Source organism: Halictus rubicundus, chromosome 4, assembly GCF_050948215.1.
Source record: "Halictus rubicundus isolate RS-2024b chromosome 4, iyHalRubi1_principal, whole genome shotgun sequence".
Lineage (NCBI taxonomy): Eukaryota > Metazoa > Arthropoda > Insecta > Hymenoptera > Halictidae > Halictus > Halictus rubicundus.
The window spans coordinates 6,816,469-6,842,981 of record NC_135152.1 but is presented as its reverse complement, the minus strand read 5'-3'; the positions used below and the strand labels follow the sequence as shown (position 1 = coordinate 6,842,981).

General features: G+C 45.0%; 1 protein-coding gene across 3 annotated transcripts in view; it reads right to left on the bottom strand.

Moving 5' to 3' along the window:
* Positions 1-341: 341 nt before the first annotated feature.
* LOC143353273 (prolyl 4-hydroxylase subunit alpha-1-like) overlaps positions 342-26,513 on the bottom strand; it is a 252,336-nt gene continuing 226,164 nt past the window's right edge. For 2 of the 3 annotated variants that reach the window (XM_076786463.1, XM_076786462.1), the window contains 8 exons: positions 8,369-8,691; positions 5,415-5,582; positions 2,898-3,070; positions 2,487-2,753; positions 1,723-1,947; positions 1,588-1,653; positions 1,074-1,239; positions 766-996 (listed from right to left, as the gene is read on the bottom strand). In XM_076786463.1, the coding sequence (XP_076642578.1) occupies positions 902-996; positions 1,074-1,239; positions 1,588-1,653; positions 1,723-1,947; positions 2,487-2,753; positions 2,898-3,070; positions 5,415-5,582; positions 8,369-8,691 (1,483 nt within the window). In that variant the 3' untranslated portion in view covers positions 766-901. Of the gene's footprint in view, positions 997-1,073; positions 1,240-1,587; positions 1,654-1,722; positions 1,948-2,486; positions 2,754-2,897; positions 3,071-5,414; positions 5,583-8,368; positions 8,692-26,513 lie in introns of all 3 variants that reach the window. The other variant, XR_013082100.1, reaches the window with a different exon arrangement.

The following is a 26,513-nucleotide window of genomic DNA, read 5'->3' as shown; positions in this document are numbered from 1 at the left end:
CGTGAGATCTATCCTATGCTCCGTCCATGGCCGAGACAGTTCTCATCGATAAACTCTTTTTCTCTGTCATTCCTCCTCTTTTTATTTCCCTTTTATACAAGCGATTCGTATACAACACGCTGTGGATCTTCAAGGAATCGTAGATTCTCGGTTACATCACTACTATTTACAAAAGGAATACCCGGTCAAAGTGGGGGCGAGAAACGTGTAGAAGAAGGAACGATGCGGTGAAGATGCGATTAGAATACTCTATAATGAACACAGGAATGCTTGATTCCGCTTCTCCTCTGCCTGGAGCGAACTCAATCACACTGTTCCGGGGCCCCGTGCTCGTTTCCGTAATCCACGAGCACGGGACCCCGCAAAGACAAACTGGCCCAAACGTGCAACGTTTTATTGCTTGAACTCCTAATGCACGCTACACCTAAATGCTGTGCTTCGGTAAAAACTCTAGAGCTAAGGATCGTTTACGTTACGAGACTCCGAACTTCCTGTCGATACACCTCAAGACGATTTTCCGTGTTCACTTGACAAACGTTCGAGTAAGAAAACGATGAATCGAAACTTGACGGCTCGATAACGATTGAGAAGAAAGGGGCTGTTAGAGACGACGTTGTTCTTATAGATACATCCGAGACCTTGAATATTCGAGGCTCGCGCGACCGATAGAAAAGTTTCGAATTTCTGTTTGAGATTCGCTGCGACGACAAAGTCAAATGTGTCCCCTTGTACATTTTACAACATGGTGTTTTTTTCGTTCTCAAACAGAGAGATAGATAGATAGATAGAGAGAGAGAGAGAGAGAGAGAGAGAGAGAGAGAGAGAGAGAGAGAAAGAGAGAGACTGATCTCCTTCTCGTCCGTTTCTAATAAAATTGCTGATCCGTCGATTCGATGTAGATTCAGTGCCTGACGTCTGCCTCGTCCGCGGCTTGGTTCTCCAAGGTGCAGGGCCTTCGGAACTCCTGACCTCTTTCGTGCAGCCATTTGTTTGCAACTGTAATATAATGACGCGTGTTAGACTGAACTATATTTTCCTGTTGATAGACGAGAGCGTTGGGATTGTTTTCATACCCCATTTGGATCCAGTTAGCACCGGACAGGCTGCGTGTCTGGTCTTGAAGTCGCCTTCGCCGTTGGGCTTCAAGTTGTACCAGAATGCAGCGCTGCCCTTCTTGGGCCACAGGGAAATGTTTATGGCAGTGAACACGGTACCGCCACCCTGTTCCACGTCGCTCATCTGAAACAGTTCAACATAGTTAATCTGGGTAGCTCTCTACATCATGAGGGAAGTTGGATGTAATTAATTCAGTCGACATTTTCCGGAAATGGGAATTCGTTCTTGGGGAATGAAACTATCATTCGAGATTAAGACAAAATTGTTACTTCAGGCAATATGGATGAAACCACCCTTCAAGATTGAAGCAAAATTAATATTTCGAGCTAGTACATGTTGATAGGGATGGGATTTTATTTTTAGGGGATGAAACTAGTCTTCAAATTGCTCCATTTAGAATGGAAATAGTAATCCACAGCAGTAGATGCTGTAGATAATAGATCATCAAAAATTAATAAGTCGTATACTCACGTAGTATAGAACAGTAGCAATGCGGTTGCCGGTTCCCAGACTCTTGAACGCATTCGTTTCTTCTTTCTGAACATAAAATATGAACTCATTCTTGAGATATGTTCGTTGAAAGAGGATAGTTCAAGGTCTACTCACCCTGGCAAAGTCAAAGTGCGGTTCATAATGGCCGCCGATACCGTAGTTAACAACTTGTAATTCCTCAGCCGTGTCCACAGTCAAGCTCGTCATATGTTCCACGCGTCTGCTAACAGCCTCCACGTGCTTATGTTCGTGCTCCTGTAGCCACGCGCTCTTACTAATCCTATAATTCGCTATCTCTAAGGCACCGGTTTTGTAGTTCTGCACCGTGGCACGTTTAAACTGAAACGAGACCAGCAAAAATCTTTGAAACCCTTCGCCCACTTATAATCCTCCGGAATAATCAATAACAGAAGAATATTTTACAAAGGGAGAAAGGTGAGATAATTTGGGTCACAAACAACAACAGGCCTGGGCACCTTCTTCCCCGCCGTCGCTTCACGACCCCCACTACCAGTGTGCAGGTTCCCCCACCACTGGCCACTTCATACTACCTTCATTCTCCCACACTCCATAGGAGCGTGGTGGGGGGTCCTCAGGAGTGGGAAGAAGACTCGCGTGCCATCAGTTGCCCAGGTCTGGTGTACAAGATGTATTTCGAGATCTTTTGCGAATGATAAAATTGCTTTTAGCTAGTCAGTAGCTGCGTTAAAAAATTGTAAGCTTTTCTTCCAGATCTCCAAGAAATTTACAGGAAATTTACGGGAAACCATTTTTTTTCCATTTTAGGTCTGAGGCCATCCTAAAAATCGCTTGAAGAACTATCAAAGGGCCGTGGCTGGTCCGCAGGTTATTGGAAACATCGAATGAACGTTTATTACCCTGGGCTGCGCCAATCTTTTGATCGTCTCGATCTCCTCGTCGTAAATCACGTCGTGGTAAATCACTATCCTCGGGTCCAGATACGCTTCCTCCTCTTTGAGCGGCGCGATCTTCAGAAACGGGATTCCACGGTCGACGTACCGGCATTTTAGATTCTTCTTCATATCCGGTGTGATCGAGACCTCGCCACGGCAGAGCATCTCGTACCGTTCCCGTTCGGACATCTCATCCCACGATTTTACTTTCTCCTCGTTAACGGTGAAGTGCTGGAAAACGTAGCGAAAGAACACAGTCAAATTCCGTACATTTATTTCCCCTTCCTCCTTCCATTTTGTGTGGAGAAACCTGTGGTTCGTATGCGCATCTTTTACAATAATAAAAGACAAAGGGTTGAAAGATCATCGTTTTACCTGCTCGGGAATGGCAGTGTCATCCTGTCCATCTTCTCCGCGTTTCTTCTTGGATTGGTTGGCCTTGCTCTGTATCTCCTTTTGATAATAAGCCCGGTTTCCCAGAGCCCGCTCGTGCGTCGGCACCAGTTCCAAAAGCTCGTTCGTCATGCTTAAAGCTCGCGCCACGTTTCCTGCACAATAGAATTAATTTCGTTAGCAAATCGCGTTACAAGCAGCCGGCAGGTCTCCAAACCCGCAAGGACGAAACGCGGTGGCACAGCGTCTTTTCCTGAACTCGATCTAAGTATTAAATTCACTGGTACGCGCGGCGAAACGGTGATTATTAACAAATGACGACGCGTGTAATTAACCGTCGGCGGGTCGAGATTTCCGGGGGACCAATTCGAACGCGATGCGTTCGATGGCGAAGTTTTAATGGAGCTTTAAACAAACTGAAGCCTCGGACGGAAGTTACGTGCGCGCACGGGGTTCGCGACGGAAATTTTCATGGCAATTAAATTCTCTAAGAGACCGCCTCGACCACTCTGTTTTGTACACTTAGCGCTTTGTTCGAGCTTTCAAGTGTCTTCGGGATTTTAATACTTCCGCGGAGTTTGCCCAACGGCCAGTGTTGCGGATTTTACGATATTAGTTCGCGAAACTATAATGAAGTATGAAAAATTATCCCGAAACGCTGCTGCAGATTGGATTTAACGACCGCAGTTTGCTTCCGGGAACTACGTTTACAATTAAGCTTTGAATTTAGGCATTTGAATTCGTTTTTGATCGTTAAAAATTTCGATTCAAGTCTCAAATTAATTTGTGCTCCTGGCTGTTTGTAATAATGAAGTATGTGAAAAGAGAGGACAATAATAAAATGGCGGACGGTCTGTAAGTTCAAACTTCACGTTCATAAAATATAAATTGAATTTTAATTTGAACTTAAATTTTAAATTAATTTACAATTCGCAAATAAGTGAGACTAACATTTGCATGCAACTTCGCAGCCAAGATTTGAATTTGAATGCAGCTGCGAAAAGTAAAGCGTAGTTTCTGAACCGCAAGTACGATAATAAAATGGCGGATGTCTAAATTTCGTAGTCGCGAAGTAACAACCGCGGATGTGCGAGCAATTTAGTTCTTAATTTATAATGCGCGACTTTTATGAGGCTGCGGAATTTTTTCCCCGGTTCGCAGCGTCGCAAATCCTCGGCCACGTGACGGCCGCAACCCGCAAACAATTGTTATTTTAATTCACCGGCCGAACTTCCTCGGCATACAAAATTGCAAACTTAAATGATTTGCATAATTCGTCGGACACGTTTGTTCGCTTTAGTTTCCGGGGAGTGGAATAAAACGGAGCCCGAAAGTCTCCTGTTGCATTTACAGTCGCTACATGCATTCTCAGTTCAACGACGGAATTTCAATTCGAACGTCAACGTTACGTTTTCCAGCCGGAATTTCACGGGCAAAAGAGTTTCCGGCCTTCAACTATCAGCTGGGAAATTTGTAGTTCCACCCTGTGATGAAAACTTGCGCGCAGCACCGTTGGAAAACTATATTTATACTTAATCGTCGCCGGGCCGCGCTTGAAATCGACCGTTGCAATTCAAATTTACTCTTAACCGTCAATGCTTGAAATTGAATTTCGCCCGCTACAATTCAAACTTACGTTTAACCGGCGACCGTTTCAAACTCAATTTCACCGGTGACGTTTAAACTTGCTTTTCGTTCGTTAATATTCTCACTCGACCGTTGCTGTTTAAATCTATACCCCAACTTTGCTTCTTAAAATACAGTATGATGGACGCAATCTATATTTAAGCGTTAAATTTGATTTGGAATTCCACCGTTAAATTTTGACATATACTCGACTGTCAACGTTTGAATTTCAATTTGGACGTTAAACCTTAATTCATACTTGATCGACAGCGTTTAAAGTGGAATTTAACCGCTGTTCATTTTATCAAAATTTGTTTCGTTTTTATGTTTTTTTATTGAAATGTTTGCCAATATTTTTGTCATACTTTTCTGATTGAAATGACACCAAACACGGTACATTTTCGATCATATTTACTCGTTCAAGTGAGAATTGTGTCACTGGTTCGGATAATCGAGGTTCCATGTTATGGATGCCTATGAATTATGCCATGTTTGGGCTCATTTTAGTCGGACGAATGCTACGAATACGTTGGTAAAAGTGCCATGAAAAATAATTGAAAATAACAAAGTTTCCGACCCTGCGGTAGTGGGGGTTAAATAGTTCAGTAATATCGTGCGCATATATCCCATAAATCAAGACATTAAGCACGCTCAAGCCTCGAGATTTGAATTTCACCCTCGGTGCCCATTTGACCTCCAGCCTCGGTTTTCGAATTTGAATACAATCGTTGAAGTCTGACTTCGTTTTAAAATTTAAACGTAACCGTTCTAGTCGAGATAAAAATTCCTACAGCCTCTAATACATATATACAAATAAATCAATTCAAGATTAAATTATTGATATCAAGAACACGATCAAATTGAAATAAGAACCTTGCATGTACGTTGAGAAGGCAAGGTACTCGAGGATGTCCGGTTTCGACGTGGTCGTGGCGTTCTGTTCTTCCTGAAGACGGTCCATGGCTTCCTGCATCCACAGCACCGTGTGATAGTAATCACGATTATGATAAGACTGTCGTCCAAGCTCGAAGCAGTCGCTGGCTGCAAAATAAAACGAGATCGGCAATCAGCATCCGAAATTCGGACCAATGCCCCCGTTAGTCTTCCGTTGCATCCCCCTATATGAAAATTTCAAACTCGTCTATCTGGAGTAACGAAACTTCTGGGAAATTTATTCCACGATTTCGACTTTATTTTTCCTCGAACGGTCGCCTAGTTCTTGATTGTTCCGTGACTCTGAGCCCACCCTGTATAATTCATGACTCGATTATCATAATTACATTCGTAATAACCTGGTGGAGCGGGAGGCGTCGGAAATCTGAAAGTTAAAATTGAAAAACGGGGGCGCGGACGCTCCCGGATTTTTCGAACGTCGACTACTGGACCGGACCGATCCTCCAACTTTTTACCGGAAGTTTAAAGGTTTTTTCATCGTCTTATTATGTATTCTAACTGGCTTCGGACCATAGAACTTCCTTCGGTTTTCTTCTTTATGCGTTTCTCCCGGCCGCGGCAACGGTTTCGCTACCGAACTTGCTTCGTTAATTAATTTCTTCGCGTTTTTCGTGACTCAAAGCCTTCACCCCGATACTCCTCCTCCCTCGCAATTATCCGATGGAAACTTTTTCGTATCGCATAAGCATTACCCTTTTGCATCGACGTGCAGCAAGATCATTTTTGTTCGAAGCGGATGAATTGCGGATGAATAGGAATTTTTTTATAGTTTGAATTGTGGACAGGTTAAATGATTTGTTGACCTCTTGTCTGCTAGTCTTCTTATTAGACTTAATATCAAGATATAATAATTTAAATTGGCTGATAAAAAATAGTATTTAGGTGGGACGTTCATGGGTCAAACTGGACCCAACTTTCACCATTCGAGGGCCAAATTGTAACTAATACAATTTGAACGAATAAGTTCAATTAAGAAATATGTATAATAATGATCAACAAAACCTTTAGTCGTAAAGTTGACGTAAGATCGTACCAGAATTTCGCATGCAGTATGATCACAGCAAATCGAATTTATACTTAAACTAGGTCAGCTGAAATTTTAATTTTCCTCCCGAAAGTTCGAATTTCGGTTTAATCGTTAACAGTCTACCTTGCTATGATTATAATTTGAACTTCGAGGTAACCACTAGAAGTTCGACGTCACTTTTAACCTAATCTGAACTTTGCCGTTAAAATTCCAGGCCGAAGTTTACAGTGTAAACTTGCAACATATCGTCAGAGTTTAAACTCAAAAGCACCGGTCAAAATCGAAATCCGATATTGTCTTGACTCTTATTATTGAAACTTAACCTTCCGATAAATTGTTTCCGGTCGAAGAGGTCAAAAATATGCAGAAAAATTGCCACGCAAGGATTCGAATGGATCTAGCCATAGCTGCCACGAGATCATCAGACGCATCCGTCTTGAAAGGGTTAATGCAAAAAGCAAATGACTCCTTCGATTCGCGCTGTCGTTTCGTTTTCCGGGAGGAAAAAGTAGCCGTCGGAGGAGCATTAATTATGTATCGGCGGTAAATAATTCCATGGGCATTCAATATTCATCGAACTCCTTTCGCTGACTGTAAATAATGCACGCGAACGGGGGATGACGTTGCCCGGAAAAAATCACTTTCTTGCTCCGGTAAGAAGCGGAAAGCCCGGGTTCCTGGTAAGCAGCGAATGCCGCTAAAGCGCGACAAGAAGAGAGAACCGAAAGAGATAAGTGTCAGAGCGAGTGAGAGAGGGGGGGGGGGGGGAGAAAGATAAAGGGAAATGGTAGCGGCATCAGAAGTTGCGAATTGCTGCGGCAGCGTGAGGCGTGCAAAATCAGGGTGGGCGAGTAGCGCGGAAACGAGGACAGGATGCTGATAAAGGAAATCGCGTAAATTATTCATATCAGGGATCTTTAAGCACAGGTAACATCGGCAGGACGGCGAAAGGGGGGAACGAGGGACGGCCGAGGGTTAGGGGCCAATATTCCTGTCGATTCGCAACGTTTTGCCCCCACCCCTCCACGAACCCGGTTCCGTTAAACCCGCATAAATAATTCAGCACGAAAAAGCAGCGCGGCAAAGCTTTTGCGCTTCTCCTTCTGTGTTCTCCTTCTTTCGCCGGAGCTAGACCCAGACGTGGTAACAAGATGCGGATGCGCTGTAACGAACCGTTCCTTTTTCAGCCACTTTGCATTCCCGGTATTTCCATTCGGTTTTTCGCGTCTTAATGCAATTTCAGGGGAGATCGTTGCGGAGAAGATGTTCGCGAACGCTGTAATTGCTCGCTCGAAACAGGAAGACGCTCCTGATTATTTGGAACCCGAGCTTTCGCCTTTGTGCGAGGGAATTGCGAGCTTTATCGTTGGCTGTGGTGCGAAACGTTTAATTCATTGTTCCGATACCGAGTTTGTACGTCAATTTAATAGTTGGTGTTCGTTAATTATTCTATCTTTTGACGATTTGTTGGAAAATTAATTGTAAGAGCATAAGATAGCTAGGAGAGTCCTTTTCGATTAAATAGGAATACACAGAATGGATCAAACGATAAATTGTTCAAAAATGTCTGTTTCCGTTTCTACTATCTTTTTTTACGAACCGAAGAAACTGAAGATATCGCAGGAGCTCAACTTTAAAATTTGATTTCAGGGGAACCCAACTCCGAACTCTAATTGCAACATTAGACCAGGGATAAAGAATGAAAAGCCGAAGTTGAAACTAGAATTCGGTGGTAGCAATTCGTGCGAATCTCTTCGGGAAATTTCGAGAGGGGACGTGGAAGCAGCGGTGCACGGGCCGGATTTGTTTCAACTTGGAAAGGAACTGAGAAGATGTATTTACGAACCCGTTAATCCGGTGCTGTACTGGACTCCATTCAGCACGCCCCTGGCGACTTGTGCAGTTTCGAGTTTGTAAGTGTCCTGGAGCCTCATCAGAGCGACGGCCGCGCCATTAAGGTCCTCGTCAGTTGGGAATTTAAGGTCGCTCCGCGAGCTGGTGATGTTCGCGACGAAAGACTTGCCAACGTCCTGGGTTATCAGCTCCTCGACTCGTTTCCAGTCGGTGGTCAGCCTTTTTACCAGCAGATAAGCGTTGATTGGATTCGACAGGTACTGCTGAATGTTTCTCGAGGCTTCCTCGTGCTCCCTAGCGTAATCCTCCACGTTCCTGGGAACAACAGAACAACACTTTGGTCTTTCGCTTTCCTGTCCACGTCCGACTGGAATTTTCTTTCTTTTGGGAATTCGAGTCCCGGCCCTGCATACAGGGTGGGACGGAAATCGTAGTACAACCTGACAGAGGGTGATTTTACATATGAGAATTAATTTTTAAGAAAAGGAAATAACATTTTTTCGTTTGGTGCCTCGTTTTCGAGAAAATCCAGTTTAAAGACTCGTCTGGCTCGCGTGCTTCGGTATACGCATTTTCGTATTCATACGCCACATTTTCAACTCGATTTTCTCGAAAACGACGCAAACGACGAAATGTTATACCGAATTTTTTCTTATTTCTTTTTGTGTAGAATCACCCGCTGCTCGACTGTACGATTTCCGTTCCACCCTGTATGTCGAGCGACTTTCCGCCGAGAAGAGCAGTAATTTGAGACCTCCAGACGAAAGCGACGGTGCCTCGGCTTCCAAAGGAGAAACCCGAGGACACAAATGGTTGGAATACTTTTCCATTCCTCTTCGATCACTTTTGTCTCATAACCTTCGGTCTACTTTCCAAAAGGAAAAAAGAAACCTGGTCTTTTGTCAATTGGGCCCTGCTTTTGTGAGTTCAAAAGATTTTACTCGCATGGATTATGATCCTGGTAAATACGAAGGGGTAGTAGAACAATTAACTTATATTCAATTGTCTCAGACAATCAATTGAAAACAGAAACTTAGAAGAAACATTTTAGACGCGTCACAGATTTTCTGCTTTTATGACATTTTTGATCTTTTGAAAATCAACATGGAAAAATGTTTAACAGCATTTAATGAAAGCACTATCTTTGTTTACAATGTGACAAAACATCTAACAAGAAAGTTTCGATTCCATTTTCTGTAAATTGACCAATGAAAATTTATACAATTTTCATAATGACCCTCAGTCTATTTACAACATTGACTGGTAAAATTACCTTTAGTCCTTTACAAAATAAATATTTTCTGCCTCGGTTGCAACAGATACAAATTTCTTTCTGTAATGACTTTTCACATGACACGGAGTTTTCTGAAGCTCTTCTAATCTCCCTACTGTTTTAAAATGTACCCACCCATTTTCACTGTGAATTCATAAAATCCGCAGATTACTAATAAGCACGTGCTCTTCGCGTCTCCAAAGTTGGAACGTAATACTCTTTCCCTGCAATCAATATTTCATCTGTAGAATAAGCGTGGGCTCACAATGAGCATGGAACTCCTTCCTCTCCTAACGAGTTATTTACGACGACGTAATTATTACAAGTGCAGTCGCAATATCTATCGGAAGATGAACGAAGAAAGAGAAAAAATAAAGACCAATTGAACTGCTGATTTCTTGATAATAGTATTGCAACAGAACGGAGAGTCGACTTCGAAGAGTATTAAAACATTGGCTGTGTCGACTTAGAAACGGAAAAAATTAATTGTTACCTCCCATATCCGATGCTGCCTTATCAAAGGCATTCCAGATGGTATTAAGCCCACAATTAATGCGCTGACGATTCATAAAAATGATCCGATTCAAGGAATAAAATTGCAGCCCGTAAAACTGTAAAACCGCTTACGATCGGTGGACGTAGATAATAGACTGCGGATTTTATGCTATTACGACAAAAATCAGCCGGTCAAGTGCGAAACAGTGAAACCATTTAAACAATTTAAAAATACCATTCTACGGTCTATGTTTGTTTCGCGCAAAAATCCGCAGCTTAAAAATAATTTAACAATGTTTAATACCGTTGTAGAAGAATTCATTTGGTATTTTATGACACCGTTTCATAAATTTCGCATCGCACTGTAACGCGGGCAAGGATGAAGGAAATCCTCCGCTGTGCTCCATGAAAATTTCGCAATAATTAAGCCGGCGACTCAACGCGATACTTAATTAACGCGACAGTCGCAGGAACGTGGAAACGCTGATTCGTATTCCCCGCCGCTGATTACCCCTTTATTAATTTTCGGGGATTCGGGACGCGTGAGAACCTAGCCGAAACGACGACGAGACACGGGCGCCTGTGGACGAAGCTTTTTAATTTAATCCTCCGTTCGTCGCGGGGAAACCGGGCTGCACACCAGCCCCCGTTTTACTGTAATTCAGCAGATGTTGCACACGATCCAAAGAGCGTTGTCATTTTTCCGTTCCAAACAATGACCGTTTCTCATTTCGCGCCATCTCCTGCCGCGTTTACGTATTTATTCGGCCTGCTGGCGAGCACGAGCCGTCGGAGGTGGATTTAATTAATTCTACTATTTCGGAGTCAGACTAAATTCTTCCAAAAAGAAATCCTCGCAACCATGCACCCATGCTTTTGTCAATTCCAATTTAATTTAGCTCTGGACCAATAGAAACATTCATTTTCCAGGTCCGCAGCTCGCAAAAGCAGTTCTCGAATTGCAAAATAATTTGAATTCAGTGCGCGAAGATTCTACCAAAAATTTTGGAAAACATAAAGTGGAATATTGCGAAGTGAGTTTCAAAAACGGTTTATTTTGCAGAAGAATATTTGTTTTTTACGATTCAGGGGGTTGTAGGAATTTTTTCCGCAGTCAGAATTTTTCTATTTAACTTGATTTCAACTTCACGATCACAGCTCTAATATTTACAATTAATATTTAAGATTGTCTTTCACTGTAGAAATGTGTAAACGCCGCCATTTTAAACCGGATAGCTCGATTCGCAATGTGCAGTCGCATTTAAACCCGATGCTTGCAAATTTAAATCGGACAGATCGGGATTGGCTTTAAATAACAGTAGCGGCGCGCAAATTTCGGCGCTGAAACTTTAATCGGGGCGCGTGTCGATTAAAATTTTCATTCGAATCGGTCCGGTTATAGTTTCGCCCTCGACGCTTAAATCCGAGCTCCGGTGGCGTGGCGGCTGCAGCTTCAATTTGCATTAGCCCGTCAGCATTTCAATCTAAACTAACGATCGTATTCGAAACGTCGATCGATTCTTTTGCCCCTGATTTTCGAGAGCCCTCCCGAAAACGTTCCCGCCAGCAATCCGCGCGTCGGAAAGTTTTGACGGCCGCGGGTGTGTCCGTCGGACCCGATTCCGAAGCGGAAAAGTTGTTGCGCTCGCGAATGGTACAACACGCGAAAACTTCCCGGCGTTCGGTCAGGGGTTGAAAGTTGCGCCCCCTCGACACAACACCGTTCGACCAGCTTCCTGCAGCATTGTTAAGAAGATAGGCTCCTTGCTTTTCCAGTAATTTAACTTCCCAACTCCTCGGCAGGAAAGTTCGCGATGTTGCGGGGTCCACCAAACGCGATAACTCCTCTCGATCGTAGATCACGGAAGTTCGCGACCGCCGTTTCCCTTCGAACCGTCGAAAATTTCGTCCACTTTTGTTTCAATTGACTATTAAGCACTGATACTGCCGCTTTTGACCTCGATCGGCTTCGAGGAGGTACTCTCGACCGAATCGATTTATTTTTGCAATTTTAAATTGACGAATACACCACTGGGACATTAAGTTACGTTCCTTTTTCGTCAAAATTACAGTACTTCTTTCAATTTTCGATTGTGTACTGATTTTGATATCTACTTTCATCGAACAAGAAGATCAATTCATTTTTCACGTTGGATAAGCAGAAATGATGGCACGATACCAGCCAGTTCGGCAATTCTTCCACCAATGCGTCCAATAATCGCTTATAGCAATTTCAACTTCGATTTTTCCTACACCTAAAAATTTACGAACATTGCTAAAACACGCACAGAAGCATAAAAGTCTAACAAGAAAAGGTTCCATCTCTCAAAAGATCAAAAATCCATCCTCCGCATGATTTCGCTTAAAACCGAATAACGACCTGGTTTTTCTTCGTCAAACAATTACCGTGTGCTCTCAAAACATACATAAAAACGCCCCAAAAAATTCCACCTACGAAACATTAACCAGTTCCCCAGTAAAAAATCGCAAAGCCATCTCAGATCGGCCAGCACAGTCGAGTCCTAATCAACCGGGCAGGTTCAATTAAAAACGTGCTCGGGCACGGTTCGGCGGCGAAGTATCGGTCAGTCGTCGGCGGCCACATTCCCGTCGGCCACGATCGGTACGATTCAGCGATTCTCTGAATCGCCGGGCCTCGATTTTCCGTAGAGTTGCGACCGCGTTTCCCAACAAAGACCGATGATCCGGGATCCGACGCGACCCCGACGCGACGCAACGCGGTGCGACGCGTCGGCTGCGTTTCCAGGGTTTAAAGAGAGATACAAAGGACTTGGCAAGATGACGAGGGAATTATTCAGTCCTGTTCTCTATTTTGCCGGGCACCGGCGCAATAGGCAATAACTGCCTGCCGTAGATAACGACCGGCGGGCGGTGGTGGCCAGGCCGGCTCTCGACGTGCATCCACCCCCGCACATCCCCATCGGGGACAGAGATAATTCGCGAAGATCGTTCTAGCCGGCGCGGCGCGGCGCGGCGCAGCGCGGAAAAGCCAGAGGCAGGGTCTGGGTCCCCCTTTTCCCGACGTAATAATACGTCGGCCGATGGGAGCGGCGCGTGGCTCGCATGCAGATTCGAACTCGGCGACCCCGATTAATTCTCCTACGGGTTTCTTTCGACCCTCTTTTTGCGTCGCACCGGGAACCGTCGAGGACCGGCAAACCGTGTATATCTCGAATTCCTGCGCGCTCGAACACATTCTCTACAACTCATTTCCTGTAACTTTTATATTTTTTCCCCCAGGTCTTTTTCCACCGTTCGCTTCCTGTTTCGCGGTCCTCGAACACAACGATGAGTAATTCGTTAATTAAAATTTCACGTGTCCCGGGATCGTATTTGCTGTCGAAACCGCGCGGGCGCGTGCGCGCACAAACTCTTGGTCGCGATTTAAATCGTAGTTCTCGGCGGAATCATATTTGTCGGACCGGAAGATAAACTTTACGGAGCTGTTCAAATTTGGATGATTGTAGGCGAGGTTGCGTTCCGATGGTTAAATTTGTATTCTAACGGTACGTGCCACTCTGCGAGTGTATGCGAATTGGAAGTAGGAGGATCGTCCCTCGAGGCGTTGAATTTAAAATCATATGTTAATGATCGCGGACGAATTTAAATTTTAACTGCCGCGGTGAAGTTTCGGCCGTCGTTTGCGCGATTGCGGCGGAATTCGATCGGCGATGGAAAAGATCGGAGACGAGTTTCGGGTGATCGGCCCACTAAGGATTTCATGCATGCGTGACAACAACGAGCAGGCAAAATGTAAAACTCCAGACCTAATGAGAGTCTCGCGACTAATTTTTCTACTGTCCTAGATGTTAAATTCTGGAATGCGGTATTAAAGTACCTGTTTTAACCCTTTGCACTCGAAGCTATTTTAACTCCAAAAGGAAACAGTTTCTTCAGACCTAGAATATTTCCCTTCCATATATATTTTTTTTTATGTTATACACACGAAAATGATGCAACAATACTCGTACGATACCGAAGTGTTTAGTAATTTATTAAATACAAACAAATTTAGTAATGTAAAAAATATTTGGGATAATGATAGAGCAATTAGCGGTGCCTTACAGTCGCCATTCGAGTGCTAAGGGTTAATATAATAATCATATCAAATGTTTAAAGGCTCAATGGGAAGAAGTAAATATCGCAAAGGAAGAAATTCAAGAGTGAAATTTCGCCCCGGAAGGTTAAATCTGAATTTAGAGGAGCAAAAAAATTTTTCAAAAATCCGACAGAGTGTCCTATCAGTTGATCTCACCGTCACAACATTTTTCAGGCCGGAAACATCAAGAAGAATTACCGAATACTCGGGGGCACGGGAGTTCCCCGAGGCCTGTTGACCCTCCCCAAATCACGCGCTATCATGCGCACGAAGACCGCGATCATTCACGGCCACGTGTTCCGCATAGATCGCCGCCGGCGCCGTAAATCATTCCCCCGTGTCCCGCCGTGAGTACCTCGAACTTCTGATAATCCTGATCTCGCGGAGAAATAGCGGGATCGCGTGGGTCCAGGAGCCATGGAAGAAGACAGAAATCTCGGAGATTAGGAGGAAGTACAAGGCTGAGGGCCAAAGGGGCGAGGTAGAAACGCGGGAGAGGAGAAACGAGCGCGGGGGAAGTCAGATGGACGATAGGGAAGGACAATTTCATTTCGAGAGCCGCAATGTATTCCCGGATCGGAGATCCCCCCTGGCGATGGCGCGTTTTCTTTCGGCTGTTCGTTTTATCCGGTCGTTCAACTCGGAGATTGAGGACAGCAGAAGGGTGTAGAACGGCCATTTGCGTGATCGGCCCGGCCGAGATAACGAGGGGAACGCTCATGCAAATGTGATCGAAATGGAAACTCGGCCGAAACACCGTGCTTTATCGCGGCACTAATTCGACGGAATTCGCAAACGCTATGATGCACCGCCTCTCTCCCCGAGAGCCCGAGATTCCCGGCCGTTCAACTGGAAGGAAAACGATTTTCCCTCGACACCGCCTCTCGCGGTCTTACCGACTCGCCAATATGGCGGCTGATTGCCGTCGACGGCCGATTATCCGATCCGGAGAATGTATTCCTTACACGGGTCTTTAGAGGGTGTAACGGAACCGGGGATCTTTCTAATGCTAGGGTGCTCTTCTTTGCACCCTGGAACTTTATGCTGAGCACCGAACGGCTCCAGTTTCGCTATAGCTGGTTAACTATTCGAATCGAAGGGTACTTTTGGACAACGAATTCACTGATTTATAGTTCTTCTTAATTCCAACATACATACGCTTTTAATAAGAGATTTTTCTGTCTTCAGGGGTGGATCTTCGAAGGATCTTTAAAAACTGAAGAATTAGTAACTATATTGTATATAACACGGGACGGACGAGCTAGAAGAATTCACGAGTTCACTTCAATTCGAAAAGGGAGCATGTGCTGCAGCAGTCATAATACGAATCATCCTCGTCATTGCATTCTCCAATCCAATAATAGGATTTCTAATTCGGACTAGAACACAACGTGTTCATCAGCTCTCAATTAGAATTTAGATTCGACTATCCAAATTCGGATTTGCACCGTCCCGATTTAAACTCAAATCTGTTCATTACTATTCGAACATAACCACGAATAAGATCCCGAGTATAAATTCGATGTTGCCAGAGGCATAATTAGATTCAAATCCGACCGCCGTAGAATCCGAATACATATTTAACATCGGGAACTTCGATTTGAATTTAAATTGGTTTTTGTACGGGAAGTATGAACGAAATTTTACGACACGGGACAGTCGGAGGAGGCGATCCTATCCGTTTTCTAGTTTATTAAATAAGTTACGTGTCGATCTCGCGGGGATTGTCGATAGGTATCGAGAATTGCATGCATCAGCGTGACAACGGTTCGCACCTTGGTTCGCGCGATGCACCGATGCACCGCGGGACAATGCAGTTCCATTTTCCCCCGGGGAAAGAAGGGGAGCATCCGAGTTTCGTCGCGACGACGATTCCTGTCGGAAATTGCACGGAAGACGTGTATGTAGTAGCGTCATACCGGTGACGCACGCGACGAGAGAAATACGAATGATTGCGACGACGACCTGACGCGATGGATGGCACCGTCCTTACACATGCATTTACGGAATGGTACTTACGGGGATTCTCGAGTGTTCCGATGCGCTAGAATTTACAGCGACGCGGCCGAGCGTTTTTCTTAATTTTTATAAACGATCGCATTTTACTCGCTGCAGGCTACAACTCCTGCGAAACTGTCCGCTGAAATGCAATATGCGCTCGACAATCCATAGAAACTCGTCGAATGCTTCTCCATTGGATACATTTTTAATTTATTGCGACTCGAACGATATTGTTCCATGAATTTTTTAGTATACTGTTGTTTAATTCGCAATGCAAGCTTTAACATTGCACAGAATGCATATTTGCGAATATTTGTTGAAAGCTGCAATCAGTATCACAGGGGCTCCTAAAGTTCTCGGGAATTATAAATAAGTCGAATCAAAGTGAACGTGAAAGTTCAGAGAGTCTTAATTAGATGCAAGATCAATGGATCTAGACAAAGTACCTTTACAAGCATGTTTAAGAAAATTGATGGACCTGGCAGGCTTTGTAGAGAATTATAAATACATTGAACGAACGTCAACACGAAGGGAGAAGCAGAAAATGTGTCGAGCGGTGATTGGACACGGTAAATAATTTCGCATGCGAAAAGGCGCCGCCCGAAGGAAGGAAAAAATTGTTGGGAGTTTGAGGAGCAAGTTGGCAAACACGGGAGAAGATCCCGGTTCGATTGCATCGATCAGAGCCCGATAGGGTCGCGTTGGATAATGGGAGCACGAGCCAGCCACTTTCGTGAGGGTACACGTTGCAGCGTCAGGTCGGCGAGGTCGTCGTCGTGGAGCTCGCCATTATTTTAATTGCTTCCATCAGAGGGAACGAGCCGCGGGACAACTCCGTGGAGACGTTACACGCCGTGGCGGCCGCAAAGGACACGAAGAGAGCAGGCCGGTGTCGTTGACTATACTGCGGTTTTCGCAGACTTTCTCACGGCCCTCTCGCTTCGAGATGACGGAGAGAGGGAGAGAGGCGGGAGAACGCGGCTGAAGTATTATCTTAATTAGAATTGTAACCGCCATTAAGCCCGGCCGGGGCCACGTCTTCCACGCCACTTTCCTGCTTTACTTTTCTCTTTGCTCCCCCTCGACACGAGTTCTCCTTAAGCGAGGCTCGAGCGACACGACCCCGACAAAACTGTTTAGCGCCGCGTTACCCTAAGTCCCCGCTCGTGCGCCGATTTCGCTTCCTTGGGATCCACCCTGATAGACGCTGCGGTTTTTCCAAACGAGTTTTCGAAGGTCGATGCTAAGTAGAAGCCCCTTCTCTGGGTGACGAGTTTCTAATATAATGGAAAAATATTTGGGATAGATTTAGCCCGGGCTTTTAGGCTCGAAGACAATTTTCACTGGATTGAATCAAGAAAATATAAATATTGTTAATTTTATTCGATAATGTTCTATCAGTCCACTCCATGCATGATAAATTTCATTTATTTCAAGGTTTCGTAAAAATATTGCCCTCAACCCTTCACTGTATCTTTATCATTGCACCTCCATTAATCTATTAATTTTTGTCATACATACACAAAATCCCAGCCATCACTATATCGACTAAAAGGAGGTAGAGACATTGCATTTATGCGCACAGCATGGCATTCGTAAATTTCCGAAATACAGTGATTTCTCTGTATATGTCGCCAAGGCCTGGATGATAAACGTCGCGGAATTATCCCCACTACCGCGGGGCATATCCCGTGAGGGGCTGCGAAGCTCGACAGGCCTCGGACCCCGAGTAGTGTAAACATAACACGGGCTCGGTCCTGGACGATATATGTCGCTGGCAAGACCCATGTGGTTGACATATATCAAAAATCACTGTATACAAATATTCATGAAGCGTCTGCTGTGTTTTCTAGTACAGTATTCTAATGAAGTCTGATGTATCCCAATGAAATCATTTTAATTGTCGAAGTATGCATTTGCCGTTCGTTGTGGAACAGCCTATGAAAATAGAAGCTATATAAGTGTTCACAGCAGTATGGCTATAATCATTTCGGTAGGACCATTTAAGTAGGACAGGGTCAGTTCGGTCGGATGCAGCCAATTGTTAGGGCCACTGCATCTACGACGTGCTTAGCATACTGATGTTTTGTTCATCTGCACTGACTCGTCTCGATGAATATAGTGTGCATGCATATCTCCGTAACACGGACCACCTCGGAGCAACCCTCTGTAGCTGTTGCTGCGCCCACACGGGAGAAAACAGACTGGCAAAAACAGATAACTGCTTTATGAATGGGAAGCGGATATGGTTATTGGAGTGTTGAAATAGTGTTGGAGCTTTTTCTCGGTACAGTAGAACTAGTTACGCCGTGGAACAGTAATAAGCAACAAAAGTTGATTTTACAGGTAAAGGATTGCTTTTTACGTGGATAAGAAATTTTTTACTCCTCACGATGAGTAGTATGAGGCTTACAAGTATCAGACCCGTTTTTAATCATCGTCCGTGTAGCGTCTGTATATTGTAGCGAGTGCAGGCAATTTTTACTCTGCATAAAAATCCGCAGTCATCGGCGATACGAACTGACTATGAATAAGAAAATCGATCTCGACGCTGGTCCAATTTTGGGCAACCCCTATCTTTCCACGCAGTCTTCGGATGTCGAAACGAACGATAGACTCACCTGTCCTCCCCACCGGCGAGCCCCCGTCCCCAGGAGGACACCGGCTATTCGGGGAAAGGATGTGTATCGATTCTGGACCGGCGTCGGTCGGCGTAAGTGACGAGGTGTCGTATAAATTACCGGAATAAACGAGCCAGGTGCGCCTGACTCCACCGGCGCGGTCGACACCGTTCACCTGACATCCGCAGCTGCGGCGGAGCGCGACAGGCTTACATCCGGCCGCAGCAGCTCCCGGATTGGTCCACTCGTTACGAGAGAAACCAATCGTGCCTGAACAACTCCTGACCGTCACCGGATAGCTGTCGTTGCTTCCTACCGGGCCCGACGGATCCTAATGACCTTACCCCGGGCGACATTAACGCGCGATCGCTAACCCCCGCCCCCTCGAAACCACCATTTTCCACCCTCATCGTTTCGGAATCCTATCCAACCCATTCCCTCTCCTATTCCTCTCTCTCTCTCTCACTTTGGTTGTCGACCATCCGTCTTCCTGTGTACCGGTCAAGCTGCACGTTCAATTTACGCTCCTTGAACCGAACGATTCGGTCTCAATGCAGGATACCCACCAACCCCCTCCTGTTGAATCGCTCGCCTGTGTTTGCTCCGGGCGCTTTTACTTGACAGAGGAATGCGAAATGAAGCCGAAACTCGATCGAATCCATCCGGAAATTTCGCTGGAACTCGGCCCGAAGGATCCCGCTACCGCGTTTTTGGGGTTCAAGGATGTTCAAGGGGCGCATCCTTTGATCTGCCACCGTCTGTCGAAGCGATGCGATTCTTTCGCTGCACTGAGCCCCGATTATTGTTCGTCGAAGAAGGATCACGGCGTGTATCAGTTCGTTTCGTGGACTGTGCATTAACGCTTCGACCGTTTCTCGGAAATAGGAAAAGCACTCGTCCGGATTTAAAGATGAATCTTCGGGCAGCTTATTAAGAGAAAACTTCACTATTTTAGAGTACTGAAAGCACCGGCGATGGGAAAGAAAATTTCACTTACCCTCGAGTAATCGCAATTTTGCAGAAATAATTATAGATATAATTCGGACCACAAAATATTTAATACAAACGTGAATGAAAGTGTGGAAATTGATTTCTGTCTCAGACCACAGAACTTTGCGCGTTCGCAGCGTACGAAAGTTTTCAAAAACGTATAAAAATTAATTTTACCCTTAGACTTCGAAAAGCATTGGCGCTGAAAAGAAAATTTCACTTACCCTCGAGTAATCGCAATTTTGCAGAAATCACTTGCGCTCGATATAATTCGGGCCACGAAATATTTAATACAAACGTTAACTAAAGTGCGGAAATTGATTTCTTTCACAGACCACAGAACTCTGGGCGTTCGCAGCGTATGAAGGTTTCCGAAAACGTATAAAAATTGATTTCGCTTTAGTTTTCTAAAAGCATTGGCGCTGAAAAGAAAATGTCACTTACCCTCGAGTAATCGCAATTTTGCAGAAATCACTTGCGCTCGATATAATTCGGGCCACAAAATATTTAATACAAACGTGAATGAAAGTGTAGAAATTGATTTCTGTCTCAGACCATAGAACTTTGCGCGTTCGCAGCGTACGAAAGTTTTCGAAAACGTATAAAAATGAATTTCACCGTTAGATTTCTAAAAGCATTGGCGTTGAAAAGAAAATTTCACTTACCCCGGAATAATTGCGAGTTAGCGAGTCGTTCTCAAAGGGGAGCGTGGTGAAAATATCGAATTTCTTTCGGAAGGTTTTTAACAGCGTTTTCTATGAACGTGTTTTCGTGTAACAAGCAATTTGCGAAGTTTCGTGAACCGATGGGGCACGGTGGAAACGTGAAATCGACACGGCGGACGAGGAAAGTCGTGGAGACTCCCGCGACGCGAGATAACGGCGCGTGAACAGCGTCCGTGTCGCGTCGCGTCGCCCCGAGGACAATAGCGTCGGGGGTGCCCCTATCTTTCGCAACGAAGTTGATATCGCGATCGAATCGCAGTCCAATTGTAATTGGATAGCCCGGCAGACATCGATCTGTCTGCAAGCCGAAAGAAATTCTCCTCCGGCGGCGGCCGAGGGAGCTTTCCTCGCCGTCTTATCGGTGCCAATGCTCCGCGATAATGATAATTGGGGCCGCCTCCACTTCGGACGCAAATTAATTCCCACTGAAAGAAACTCGTGTTACTCCCAACGCAATTGGACTCGCCATTCTAAACCACCCCATCCTACAACATCGTTGACTATATTATTGTCGATCAAATTCAAATTCGATGATGCGGCTTTTATTTTTGCCTACCGCGGCGCACCTCAACAAAAAATCTGAGAACATTCATGAACAATACTTACACCTGATGCTGTAAAAACATAAACGATGTCGCTCTTAAATTTCAATGCGAAATCTGCGTTTTCCGATTTTTTGGGGGGCTTTCTGATTGTTTGCAACCAGGATTTTCAACTTAACCGTCCGAATTAATTGCGGTGTGTATATCTGGGTATTTCACATCTTTTAAATTTTTTTCAGAATGGAAACTTGTAACACAATCTTTTAAATCAATATGTAAATCAATATGAGGAAGAAGTGTTAGAAAATGTTGAGATAAAGAGAGAGAGAGCAATGCTGGCTTCACGGTAAACAAAATTTATAAAATTTGCACAAAGCTCCTCAATCTAATCCTTAACACTAAAGTAACTCTGAAAGCCACACTAGTTTCATCATCCTCAGGAGCTAGTAGATGTACCCTTAAGAACCAAGACAGACCCACCAAACACAGAATACTTCTATCTCCTAGTACATAAAACAATCATCATCGAAGTGGTTCGCTGGAAGTGGTTTCAGCGATCAGAATGTCAACGAACCGCTTCGGCAAGGGGTGCAGCTCATCCTCCCCAATGCAACTTTGAAAAAAGCTGTGGGGTGCAGCAACCCTCGTCAGCTCGATCGGAACGTGTCCAACGTCGAAGCCGAAACAGCGTCGAAAAACAGCTGAGACGAGGCTTGGCATCGTAATCCAGGGACTCGGTCAATTATTCTGTGACACTTGTAAGTGCGGTGATCAACGGTGGCGCGCGGGGGTGGGAGAGGGTGTATAGGGGGTGGACGGTTTTCGACGCCGGAAGCGAAACGTGCCGGCGGCGTTCGAGTACGTGTCGCGGCGGAAGATCGCGGACCGGCTGGATCAAGATTTAATCGAATAATTCTGTTGGGATCTAATGGCGGGGAATAATTTATCGGGGCCCGGGAGTCGAGCTTTCCTAGATTATTAAGCCAGCCGGCTCGGTTCTCCCCCCGGCTCGAGGGCTCAGGGCTCAGGGCTCAGGGCTCTCCCTTGTCCTGGGATTGGCCACGACAACGCCAATTCCAGCCGGGGCCGCGAACACCGCGAACTACTTAGCCGAGCGACACGTCCGTCATCTACCCGTACAGATTACGTTGATTTATCGTAATTTACGAGTCAACGGAGTGCTAGGGAGAGATGGAGAGATAGAGAGAGAGAGAGGGAGGATGAATGAGAACGCCTCGACGTTACTACGGAGCCATTATCGTCCCGCGTCGATTGTCGAGCGCCGTTATGAAAGGATCAGCCGACTGTCTGCGACTCGACAACTACCGACTGCCATCGAAATGCTCTTCCGAATGTCGTCGGCTCGTTAATTAGGAGGTCTATGCTACGGTGTATTAGCGAGGTGTACAATCCAGAAAATGATAATTACATGGAAATACTCTTAGGTGGTGGAGGAGGGCTTTATTGACTGTGGTAGAGCCGATTGAGTAACTTCGGGAAGTGTTCTCAATCCACTATTTGACTCCAAAGCTGATCTGTGCTTTCAATTCCAACTTTTCGTGCTCAGATTTTAGCAGTTGAGTATCAGTGCGTTGAGAATTAGATTTTTTCCGGAACTGAATGTCAACTACGAACCAATTCAATTCTTGAAATACACATGTCGCAGCCTCTTGAACACTGTACAAGAATTGATTTATGAAAAGCAAGGACTAATTTAAGTAGCTGAAAAACAATGAGTTAAGAATTAGTATTTTTCTATAACCCAATGTCAAATGCAGTTCACCTTTAAATCTCCCGAACGCAACATCGTTTTTGGAGAGACCTCGCATTCAGGAGTGAATTCCAGTGTCTGTGAGATGATCCATAAAAATTGATCTTCCCGCTACGATATTCAGTGCGACAGTAAAATTTATTGATTCCCATCAAATTGACTCCCTAACTCGATTTCATAACGTAATATTTGTCTTTACACCTCCTAGGGGCAAATATCATTTTTGAAGAATTGACCGCTGGTATTTAGGGGTTGATTTTAGTGTCTACAATTTAATCCATAAAAATTTAGCTTCCTGTAAGGATCGTTACTTTGATATCAGAGGCAATGAACTTAAAATGAACTCCCCTTCCTCGTAATCTCCAACAAGAATCACAAGTCCTCTAACAACAATAACACAGGAAAATTCTCGAAGTACCAAATATTCCATCCAGTTCAAACACGATCATCCGCCGACACCAGCATGCCAGGGTAGAATCCTCGAGGCGCCGAACTGGACAGCCATCCAATTTTTCCATATTAAAGCAAACCTGGTTCCCCGGTCTCGTGACTCGTCTACACCCCGGGTATCGTCGAGAACTCTCCAAGCAGATAAACTACCCCCGGCATAGGTCGTCGTGTGCAAGAGCGAGGGTCGGGGTTGTTCCGAAAAAAAGAGCAGCTCCCTAATAACTGACTGATACCGGGCATTTGCATTTCAAGCGGGCGAACGTCCGAGTCGAGTCGAGTCGAGTCGGGTCGACTCGAGTCGAGAGTTGAGTCGAGTCGAGTCGTGTCGGGGGTGAGAACGTGTGCCACGGCAAACTCGATTAAAAAACTAACCCGGCACGCTGGTATCGCGCCCCAGGGACACGGCGGAGGAGCGATAACGACAGTTCTTTATATTTCACCTGCGTCCAATAACGAATCCTCTCGTTAGCGGGATTTCAACGTTTTTCCCTACCCGTTCCCCGCGTCTTTCTCACCCACACCACCGGCCGGTTGCTTTTCCTCTGCCCGGCTTTTTTCGATCACGCTGGACGCTCCTCGATCCCCGTACACATCCGTCTGTTTCTCATTCTCTTTCTCTTTCCACAGTGCACCAGCCGCCTGTGTACGCGACAGATTTTAATTAGCGATATATGCGAGAGCCCCGAGCGATCGAAGCTTTTCCTTTCGCGCCACCGCCCCCGCACACACTCCGTTCTCGCCCTCGCCCACGGGGGTTGTTTTTTCGCCGCGAACCCGTGAAAAATACCACCCGCGCGACGACTACGACGGGTTCGTTCGTTTCCCAGACGAACGCCCCTCCGCCCCCATTATCTTCGATTCTCGTTTTAATCGCGTATCCTCTGACGGGATTCGCTTGTTGCTGTTGGCGAACGGTTTATCGCTGCCGATTTGCAAATGGGCAAACAAATCTGACAGCTTCGTTGACGAAGTTTGCGGAAACTTTTGGCTGTACTGCGTCCGATTGTCCCAAAAACTATGGCAATTTAATGCGGAGTAGTAATCGCTATTATACGGCATTTATGTGAAAAATGAATAGATAAATTTCAAAACTCGAAATCAGAACTTAGAGTTGAGTTAGAAAAATTCGTGGTACAACCGGACGGGGGCTGATTCTACATGTAAAAATAAAGCCAAAAAAGGGAATAACATTTTCTTATTTGACGTCTTGTTTTCGAGAAAATTCCGCCGGGCTCGCGTGCTATAGATTACTATATGCGGGAAGTAGAATTGGTTGGTCACGATCAGACGCGTCAGATGATTCCTAGCTAGTGTTACGCGTCTTCATTGTATTTTCAAACTCGATTTTCTCGGAAACAAAGCTTTGTATGAAAAAATGTTATACCAAATTTTTTTCTTTTCTTTAATGTAGAATCACCTTCTGTCCACTTGTACCACGAATTTCGATCCACGCTGTATATCCCTTCACTTTTTGCAATGTATGGATCATGCTTCCGTATTTTCTGCTTTTTTACGTTCCTGGATTTGATAAAGGATGTTTTTCCTGTGTATATTCGATTTTTGGATACAATTTTAGGCTCCACTATGAGCATGCACACTTTTTTAGACAGGATATCAGAATGTTTCATAATCTATCTAAAATGATCGTCATTAACGTATCATTAACAAGAGTAATATACTCAGCGTGGCTAACGATATGCAAATCTGGTTCATTATAACTATCACGTAGTCATCGTCGATGGAAGCAGTAATTCGTCACGGTATTGCTGCACAACGATACCACGCGCAGTGTGTTAAAACGAGAATGATTCGGCGCCGTGTTTCTGTAACAATAAACAGTCGGGGTGAGTTCTGCGCGGACGATCGAGAAAATGTATTTTTCATGTTTTGAGAGAAAGGAGTCGTAATTCCGTAATAATTTGAAGGAATTGGAAAATGTCAAATTCCATTATCAACGTAAATACCTCCACAACAATGGACCCGCATCGAAATTGTCTTGAATTTCGCTCGAGCGTACATTCTGTAATCTCTGAAACATTTCTGGACCATATAAACGGACGAAATTCTGCAGTCTAAAGTTTCGCTAACTTTTTCCCGACGAAAATATACAATAACTACAAAAATATAACCTTTTACATCTCTATTCCATTTGCTGCATCCTGTATCCGTTTCTCAAAGTTCGAATCCGCCAGTAAAATACGGAAGAAGAGAATCAACTCTCTAAAAGTTTCGTAGCGCAAAACCACCCTCTGTTTCCATGATCTGTATTCCATTTCGTACATTCTATGTTCCATTTGGAACATTCTGTAGCTATTTCTCAAAGTCCCAATCCACTAGTAAAACACAAGAGAAGGGAAGAGAATCGATTTTTTAAAAGTTTCACGCAAACCATCCCCCGGTCTCGTGATCTGTATTCCGTTTAGTACACTCTATAGCTATTTCTCAAACTCCCAATCCACCACTAAAACGCAAAAGACGAAGAGAAATCACCATACAAAATCACCCTCCGCATGAAACCCAAAAATCCCATAATAATTTTTAGTAAGTTCGAAAGAATATGTAGATGTTCCCAAGTACTTTTAATCTTTCTATTTGAAATTTCGCCCACCAATTGTAATCGTGGACTGCACGAAAAAAATAATAGGCCGCATAGAAGTTTGCTTTTTGATCGCGAACGGGGAGGGTTTCGTGGGTGGAGGCCGAAAAGAAGGGTTCACGGGTTCGTTTCGGCGGCGTGAACGTCCCAGCAGATTTCCCACGGGTCCGGTGTTCGAAAACAGACAAATAGTTTATCTCGGTGGTGGATGCACTGTAAACTGGTCAGCGCGTCCATGACTGCCAGATTTCCCGGCATTTTTTCCAGCCCCTTTCACCCGGGGCCGGTTTCACGGCGCCGAGGTAAATGGAATAGCCTGGTATCAAGGGGAATACCTCGAGCAACGCACGAAATGGTCGACGATTCGAAAGCTTTCAACCCATCGGGGGCTAACCGCGACGCCACTCCTCCAGTTCCTACGCTTCCACCCCTCTTGCTGAGACTCTTCAGCCTCGTCCTCACCCTCGAAACACCCCCACGCCATCCTCTCATCCAGCCGCGTCCTCGCCAACCCGTTCGCCGGGCCCGCAGGATAATGGCGATCGTCATTTAG